The sequence below is a fragment of the Protomyctophum parallelum genome, assembly GCF_964188405.1.
Source record: "Protomyctophum parallelum genome assembly, chromosome: 8".
Taxonomy (NCBI): domain Eukaryota; kingdom Metazoa; phylum Chordata; class Actinopteri; order Myctophiformes; family Myctophidae; genus Protomyctophum; species Protomyctophum parallelum.
In genome coordinates, this window is record NC_139703.1 from 3,251,327 (window position 1) to 3,260,920 (window position 9,594).

At 42.0% G+C, this 9,594-nt stretch overlaps 1 protein-coding gene across 2 annotated transcripts in view; it reads left to right on the plus strand.

Annotated features, from left to right (window-relative positions):
• mapkapk2a (MAPK activated protein kinase 2a) overlaps positions 1 to 7,246 on the plus strand; it is a 31,074-nt gene extending 23,828 nt beyond the window's left edge. Inside the window, exons 6-10 of one of the 2 annotated variants that reach the window (XM_083770527.1) lie at positions 626 to 701; positions 1,034 to 1,158; positions 1,330 to 1,415; positions 1,988 to 2,068; positions 3,512 to 7,246. In XM_083770527.1, coding sequence (XP_083626653.1) covers positions 626 to 701; positions 1,034 to 1,158; positions 1,330 to 1,415; positions 1,988 to 2,068; positions 3,512 to 3,661 — 518 coding nt within the window. In that variant the 3' untranslated portion in view covers positions 3,662 to 7,246. The remainder of the gene's footprint in view (positions 1 to 625; positions 702 to 1,033; positions 1,159 to 1,329; positions 1,416 to 1,987; positions 2,069 to 3,511) is intronic. The other variant, XM_083770528.1, reaches the window with a different exon arrangement.
• Positions 7,247 to 9,594: the final 2,348 nt, after the last annotated feature.

Sequence of the window (9,594 nt, forward strand, 5' to 3'; positions counted from 1 at the left end):
CGGAAGCATGGAGCGTGCGTCACAGAGTGCATGATATGATATATTATGATATATCTGATATGTCCCGGAAAAGATGCGCTTTGATTGGCCAGTAATCACTTGAGTGGCAGCGTGACGTGACGTGCCTTCCACACACTTCTGGCGTACTTCCCCCAGTGTAACACACATCGCTCCAACGAATGCAGCGACCAATGAGGCATCTATTTGTTTTTTTATATCTATGTGCATAAGTTCCTCTTTCTCTTTCTCCGTTTTGCCAGTTTTGCAAGAGAAACAAGTGGCCAGGTCTATGCAAACGAGCGCAAATGAAAATAGCTGATCTATAAGCTCACGGAAATATATTTAAAAAATATCTTTAGAGCTTATTGTTTTATTTCCTTTTCTGCTAAGCAACAAGCTATATATGCTTAGATGTTTTCTATTTATATTAGGATAAATGTGCGCGACTGTAAAGGAGACTCCACTTCCGCTTTATAGTTTACTCATGACAGCTCTTCCGTTGGCCGTTGGTATGATGAAGCATTTGGAAATTGCGGAGGCAACAGTCTGGTAAGTGGTAACGCAAGACTAATGCCAGTGGGATGTTGATTAATGTTCACTCTCTCTCTCTCCTTCCTCTCTACAGCTCCAGAGGTTTTGGGTCCAGAGAAATATGACAAATCCTGTGACATGTGGTCATTAGGAGTCATCATGTATATCCTGTAAGTCTGTTTTACTGAATGCTTCTGTCATGTTCAATTTGTAATTTGTTCATACTTTCACAGTGAAACAAAAGTGAAAATCATTTGGAAAATGAATGTTATTATGTTGTTGATGATCTGAGCAGACAAAGCATTATTTGTTCCGCCAACAAGAAGCATTTTTGCAACACTGAACTGGTGACCAGACACAAACTTAATGTATCTGTGTCCTGTTCCTGGCTGCCCCTCAAGTAAGGTATGTGGTATGTTACTGTTGATCTAATCCTCCACAGGTTGTGTGGGTACCCTCCCTTCTATTCTAACCACGGTACTGTTGATCTAATCCTCCGCAGGTTGTGTGGGTACCCTCCCTTCTATTCTAACCACGGTCTAGCCATCTCTCCTGGGATGAAGAAGAGGATTCGGATGGGACAGTATGAGTTTCCCAACCCAGAGTGGTCTGACGTGTCAGAGGAGGGTAAGGATTACTTTTCATACTGTACATACTGTACATAGCATTACTATTGTGACGTAGGTATTCACAAAGTGGCAATGTCTCCACAAATTTGTTTTGTTGCTAGTTGGAGTTTACTGGTATAGATGTTATTGCAGATTGTCATTAATACCATGTGTGATTGTCCCTTTATAGCCAAGCAGCTAATAAGGACCCTCCTGAAGACTGAGCCCACCCAGAGAATGACCATTACAGAGTTCATGAACCACCCATGGATCAATGTGAGAACATTACCATCTCTCTTTACCTCTCTCTTTCTCTCTCTCTGATACTTTGATGTGAATTGTAGTGCGGGTTGGGAACCTTTTGTATTTAAATGATTCCGGGTCCTTAACGATTCAAAATCCATTTGGTTCCATTTGTACATTCTCAGAGTTATGGGGCTGGGGTTCCTTAAAATTAAAACCATTTCAGAACCACTAGTATTGTAATTGTATAACAGACAGACAAAGCTCTGACAGTGTGATGGGACCGGTTCTGGAAAGGTGTGATGGAACCAAATGTGATGGAACCGATTCCTGGTTCCTGAATGTGAGCCTGGCTCCAGCCCCTGAATCGCTAGCAGATCTCTAGCCTCACATTCGGGGTCTGGTGACGCTGTAGAAGGCGGTGTTTTCTCTGTTGAAAATCTAACCTGCGGCTGCAGCCAATCTGGATCAGGATAATCCTATATGAACCACAATGCGCCAAAGAGTCCCACTTTGGCCACACCCCCCCCTCTGCAGCACTGAAAGGGCTCTCGGACTGAATAATGGAGTAAAACTAAATGTTTTTCATTTATGCTTCCTTCCAGCAGTCGATGGAGGTTCCTCAGACCCCACTCCACACCAGCCGTGTGCTGAAAGAAGAGAAGGATGCCTGGGAGGACGTCAAGGTGAGATTTCCCCCCTTTCCATATTTTTCCTAGAGTCCGAGCTCTGTCAGTCTCGCAAACATATGGACCGATCAGTGCCAATCGTATAGTGCATGCTAGTCTCTCAAGACAGACTGTTTGACGATGGGGTTCTCAGATTGAGTGCATGCTGACAGTAGGTCAGGGAAATAAATTCCCAAATATATTTTTGACCATAATTGGGATTATTTACTTATTTTCTTTTTATCTTTCACACTTTTCAAAAGAATTCATTCGTCCTTCTATATTTGGGAAAGACTGTTATCAATACGACGTCATCAACATGACTTTATTTGTTATCCTTTTGTCCTTAACAGTTTCCGTGCTTTGAATGGATTACTCCAGGTTAATGTCGCTGCCATATCGGACATACGCGACTTTTGTTTTATGTGTTTAATCCGCCGCAATGTAATAATTAAAAAGAAAATCCGTCTTCGCCGCGGAGAAAGAGAGTAGATGCATCTGTTTTGATGAGGAAAACGGAAATCGTCACATGCTGTGGGCTGCTAGGGCTTCTGGGAAATTGAGGCCAATGCAAACGAATGGGGTTCAACGCCTCATGGAGGAGGGTCCTGTGCTGCGTCTTCCGGGTGTACCAAGATGGCGGGTGGTCCAGCCGTTCATAACAAACGGGGGAAGCTTTTTTCGCTCGATTTTCGCGGATTAAAAGCCCAAATTATTCAGCGTATGCTCTAAAGGTAATACAACAATCTCGGCAGTGAAGGGGGGTTGATTAAAAGTCTGGTAAATCGTTTTCCGCAGTCAAACTGTTAAAGCAGTCACTTTTTAACAACTATATTTTTGGGATGCACCGATATGGACATGCTTGTCCCTGTTAGGGCCTTGACTATATTATAGGGGTCCCTGTTAGGGCCTTGACTGTATTATAGGGGAGACAATGAGTTTTATCCTGATATGGACATGCTTGTCCCTGTTAGGGCCTTGACTATATTATAGGGGAGACAATGAGTTTTATCCTGATATGGACATGCTTGTCCCTGTTAGGGCCTTGACTGTATTATAGGGGAGATAATGAGTTTTATCCTGGCATTCGCCATGGTATCAAACCAGAACTGCCAGTCAAACAAAGACTGACCAATCAGAGCGCGTCTTGCAGAGACTCTTTGGTAATGAAGTCGAAGATGTTGGCTGCCATGTTATTTGTGTTCAAAGTGGCCACTGATACCCCAAACTACATGCCAGTTGCTGCTTTTTATGTCTTACTGTACCACGTGCTGTTTACATTTCTGAGTAATAAAATATTCAATCAATAAAAAATATTATTATATGATCATTTCACAATGATTTGTCTAACCCAAAACCCTGGAAGCGCAAGGTGGACTGTTATGACTGAAACAGGGAAACTGCTGGGGTTTCTACGTTAGGTGGTCTTCTCTTAACAAGCTGTTTTTGCACCCTCCGCAGGAGGAAATGACCAGTGCCTTGGCGACCATGAGGGTGGACTATGAGCAAATCAAGATTAAGACCATCGAGGACTCGACCAATCCACTGCTAATGAAGAGAAGAAAGAAAGCCACCAACGCCATTGCGGATGCACAGTCACCCGACCACTGAAAGATGCACGCACACACACACAGGTTGTAAAAGAAGAAGCAATAATTGTCGACACGTGGGAATTGGGAGGCACATTGCATGTATTTTCTTATCGTTTTATTGTCCTTGGCAAGTTCTAATGTTTTTGTAGGAGTCTTTTATTTTTTATATATATATGTATATATATAATTATCACTGTACCAATGTAACAAGCCAACCACTCTGCTATGATAGAGGGGGAAGTCTAATTTGTGTTTCGTCGTAAAAGAGATTATTAGTTTCAAAAAAGAGGAGGGGGGAGAGAGAGAAATCGATCTCTCCTCTCTTTTCCCCAGCTAACGCATTGTACTGAGAGGGGGATGGAACCAACCAACAGCTTTTGCATTCGCACTAGTTTTAGTCTTCCAACCCCTCACTTCTAGCTCTAGACCCGAAAACCTGTGATTGTTTTGAGATCTGATGGCTAACCCCCACCCCCCCCACCCACAAATAATGCAAGGGAAAATGTACCTGGTAAACCATCCCGGTCGCGTGAATTCACATGTAAATGTGAATTAACGAGAGTGGGATGGTTTACCAGTCTTATGGGAAAATGTTTTCTTCTACGTAATTGCAGAGTATTTTTGAAAAGACAAATGGAATGTAAGTAAGCGCTCTTGTCTCTGGCCCCAGAGCAGGAAGGAAGAGACTTCCTTAGCTCATTCTTTGTTCCAGGGGGGTCAGGAGCGTCTGTAAAGGTTCAATTTTAATTGAATGTAAAGCCGAGGCCTTGTCATCATAACGCCACTCGATGGCCGTGCCTCGTTGTTGAGCGCCTTAGTCTCGCCATCTCTCTCTCTCTGCAACAGTAATACTAGGGCTGGGCAATATGACTTAAAATATTTTACAACAAATTATTGAATGATTATTTCAAACCTTAGCCTGGATTGATGAACGATTGTTTAAATACCGGTAAATAAATGCATAAATAGTGTAAATAGGAGATCTACAAGCTCACATTCTCACAATGCATTTTGCGACGCATTGTGAGCTTGTAGATACTAGGCTATATTTGTACAGTGAAGTACAATACAGGGTTAAGTGGTTCATCAGACTAATCAATATAGTCGATTATAAAGAAGCTATTAGAATCTTTTGTGTCGATTCGTTGAAAAATATATACTTGTGTATATAAAAACAACACATTTTACGTATCGGTCAAATGATACGTATCGGTCTATATTATTTTGGGTTAATTGCCCAGCCCTAAGTAACACACACTGGTCCAGGTATAAGTGGTAAGGGCAGAGAGAATGGAGTCAGAACCTGGACAACACCTCCTGCAGGTAGCAGGAGAGGTTTTTATGTTTGTTTAAATCTGTAGCATAATTATAGCTGTTGTTCTCAACCTGTGGGTAAAGACCCCTGGGGGTGGGGTCGGGTGGGGGATTCGCTACATGATTTTTGGGGGTCCCCAGATGTCCGTGAAGTGACAATTTACTTTTAAGGCCTTTTTTAAAAAGGCCATTACTGCATCAAAAGTAATCAATAAACTATAATGTAAAAACTGGTCAAACATTGACCAAAATTGTCAAGAAAGAGGCAAACATTTTGAAAATACTGAAGAAACTTCTCATCAGGGTTGGGGGTGGCCTGAAAAGGTTGAGAACCACATATAGACCGTTGTTCATTGTTGCCATGATGCAAAGCAACGGTGGACTTTTAACCTGCACACAGTAAAATCCTGAGTGTTAACCACTCCAATCCTAGCCAGGGTCCCCCGTTGGGCTCTGTACTGGTTCCACTCGTATTTCCCGCTACACCAAATGGCTTTGCCGAAAATAGCGTGACGCATTGTGAGCTTGTAGATCTGCTGTTTTGTAGATCTGCTATTTCCACATGTTCGCTCCACAATAGGGACGACAGGTTTCAAGTGATTTTAAAGGGAAACGTTTTGGACCTAAATCCTGATTTTGTGTGCATTCCATGGAAGAAATGCAAAGAAAAGACACAGGGAAATGTTCCAACACTTTTACTGTATGATCTCACATCACAACGACACACGCTCAAAATAATCGGATGACATTTCCCTTTAATTTAACTGATAGTGTTATCAATGGCAATATTAACACTGAGGAGTTTTACTGTTCACACATTGGTGCAAGCTTTTACCAATTTGATGCTTTAGAATCGTCTCTCCACACAGTGTTTCAGGTTAATGCTATGCAGATCGCCTTCATCAGCGTAAATTACTATTAGGATATTTTTTTATGCTTTTATCATTGATTTATCTGTGCAAATGTGTTGGGAGAGACACTGTAGCAAAACAAGTGTGTGTGTCTAGCAGCACCTATAGGGTGACACGATGATTAGGGTTGGGAATCCCTTAACGATTTCCGGTTCCTTAACGATTCTCTCTTAATGGTCCGATTCCATTACGGTTCCCTTTAACCATACGGTTCCTAGAGTATAGGAACTCCGAGACTGTACAAATGGACCGTAACGATTCCTATAGGGTGTTCCTAACAGGTCTGCAACTCTGAGACTGCACACTCTCATAATTATGGTGGTTCCTTGAAATTATAAAAGTTTGAGAACCACAGGTATTGTAATTGTACAGCAGACGTGAAGTCCACATACCACCAGCTCTGGCAGTGTGACGAAACCAGTTCCAAATGTTATGGAACCGATTCCTGGTTCCTCACTGTTGGATCTGGTTCCTCCCCGATTCATCTGGGTCCAGATCCCAACTCTGATGACGACGACCCACCCTGTTTACTGTTAGTTGCACGGTAGCACTGTAAAAACTGCAACTGAAAAAGCAGCTCAGAGGAGCTCAAAGGGACTGTATAAACCAACGTTGTCTGATACTGTCTGTTCTCCAGCCTTTTGTAGAGAATAGCAAACTCCACACACACACATGTCCTTGAAGATTTATTATAGGAAGCAGAGTAGCAGCTCCACAATACACGACACAAGGTATTTCTTAGGAAGTAGAGTTTACTTCAGAACTGCTCTCCACACACTTCCTGGAAGCTTCATGCGAACTAGAAAAAAGTACTTAAGAACTGCTCTCTCCACCTTGGAAGCAAGTTCTGACACACCACCAGCACGCTACGCTACTGTATTATTAACATTCTGAACGGTTGTCAATCAATGTTTAATTGTTTATAGTTCTTGTCTCCGACCTTTACCGTCGACACCTTCACGCAAAAAGGAAACCCGCCCAGCTTGACCTGGGGGATCACAGGAAATTATTATTCTTTGTCTTCTTTTTTGTTGTTTTTTTTTTCATCGAGTTTAGTTTAATTCCACAGTGTTTTTTGTAAGAAATCACGTTTTTGTTTTCCTATCCCCATGTTCCCCATCAAATCTCTCACCATAAAGACAATGTTTATGTGACTGTTATTTTTTTATGTTTCCTATACCAGAGGGGGGAGCACAGTTCAGTCCTCCTTGCACAGTTAAATTCAGACCGAACTCTGAGCAGAGTTACATTTAACACTGCAGATTCTTGCTGAATACTTTTATTTTTTATTTTTTCCTTTCTTTCATTAGTTTGTTGAAGTCCAACTGCTGTTCTTTCTGTCTGCTTCAGCTTTGGATTAAAACAACATGTAAAACACATCTTGCCGCATTGTCAATTTCCTTTCCTCGAAATGAATGATTATATATATTTTTCTTGTCTTGGCCTTAGACCCATACCTTATGGGATTATAGAGCGTTGCAAAAAGTATTTATTTAAAGACGTTTACGCCATGGACAAAGCCAACTCGAGTTGTGACAAATCATGACCATAAACACAATGTTTTGGACCGATCAAATAATTAGAAGAAAATAAAGGCAGTGTACAACACTTTCTCAATACTAATTATTTGATCAGCCCAAAACATTGTGTTTATTGTCATGATTTGTCACAACTCGAGTTTACGCCGTTCAGTCACGCGAGAGACTCGGAGTAGAGTCGCTGCTTCTTCGCCTGGAAAGGAGCCATCTTAGGTGGGGAGGTCCTCGAGGCACTTCCCACTGAGAGGAGACCCCGGGGCAGACCAAGGCGCAGTTGGAGGAAACACATCGACTCACTGGCCTTGGAACGTCTTGGGATCCCCCAGGAGGAAGTCACTAATATTGCTCTGGAGAAGGAAGTGTGGAGCTGTTGCCCCCACGATCCGACTACGGATAAGCGGTTGAAGATATATATATATATATATATTATATATATCACCCCTGTGAAGTGAGGGCAGCTCTAATCATTGTACACATCAAGAATGGTGATCCCTTCTTGGGTTCCCACCAATATACATACCGGTATGCCGATTTGCTCAGACACATATGACGTAAATTCATTGTCAGTGGCATTTTTAATGTTTGTTCAGATAACAAACTTTAACGCTGTATATAGGAGGGGCTAGTGCCCCCCAAAAAAGAAAATAAACATATATGGTTAATTCCCAAATCAAATGATATGTTTTCTTTGTCCTTTTCTCTACATTTTCTGTGCGAATATCTTATATTCAAAAGTCCATACTACAAGTCTCTCTGTCACACATCAAATCTATGTTTTGTTTTATTTTCCATTGAAGAAGTAATATAGGCCTAATAATTAATAAATCCTTGTCTATCTGCGTTGGTTATTCTGTTAAAATTACAGTAACATAACTACAAATGCAAATTTGAACAAAATGATCAGTTTCACAAGGTAGCCTATTATATTCCTCACAACACTTGTATTCCCCCTAATCTTCACAATGGTATATTCCCAGGTTCAGCGGGTCAGCACGGGGTCAGCACTCAGCACAGGTGCAATGCATTGTTGTTATTAGCAAGGCACTGAAGGCAGTGGCGCGTTTTTTCAAGCAAGTTTTTTCTGGCAGAGAGTTTACTTTAGGGCTGATGGTAAAATGAAAAGGAAGCGGATTTGATCGTGCCGACAATGGATGAAGTTCTGGAATTAATTAACAATGGATCGAAACATTGGAGCAGAAGGATGGAAATGGACAACGCAACATTTGGACTTTATGTTGGCGCTCTTGACTTTCACTCTGAAGGCAAATTGACGGCGCATCACAGCCATCAGAATCGGTGAGAAATACAATTGCATTGCAGGTTCCTTCTCTGTATTTGGTCGCTTGAAGACAGTTGGAAGACAGTGCTGCCGCTTGTCCATTGGGGACTATTGTTGTTGGTCGTGGTCGGCTTAATTGTGTTGGTTACTTTGCCACGTTTGCGGAAGGTTCGACTGCTGCTGGTGCAGGTAGCCTAATGTGGTTATTTATTGTGCTCTGTTGAATTGGAAATGCATTGGTTCAACTGTAAATGTGCAGTTGTGCATTATCTGGGATTGATGTTCAATTGCTTGCTGTGTATTCTTGATGAATGTTGCAAATGTCTCAAAATAGGCCAACACTAGCCCCTCTCAGAACCCTCCATAAAGCTTTTCTGAAATTTGGATGTCGCTTTATTGTAGGGTCCCTGTTCATAACTATATTTTCGTATGGGAATTTTGTACATAAATATGCTCACTAACATCGTATCTGTGCCGTTTGACGGCCTGTTTTCCTTTGAGGGCTTCTGAAATCGTGAACTATAAGTACCTATACATTCCGCTGCGAATATCTCCTGTGGCGCGGAAGCCGTTAAGTATTTTTAATCTTTGTTTGACCGATTTGGTCGCTTTATTTCTTCTTGTTTGTTTACCGTTTATTGTACCGCCTCCCGGTGTGCGGTTGGCTTGTGCGGCTACGTCCCTGCCTCTGATCTGCTCTGTCATAGCTATAGTCAATCAAAGCGACCAAATCGGTCAAACAAAAATACTTAGCGGCTTCCGCGCCACAGGAGATATTCGCAGCGGCATGTATAGGTACTTATAGTTCACAGATTCAGAAGCCCTCACACGAAAGAAAGTCGTCAAAGAGCGCAGACAGGCCGTAAACACGGTGTTTATGTTTTATTATGTCCGCGTACCAGGTGGCAGG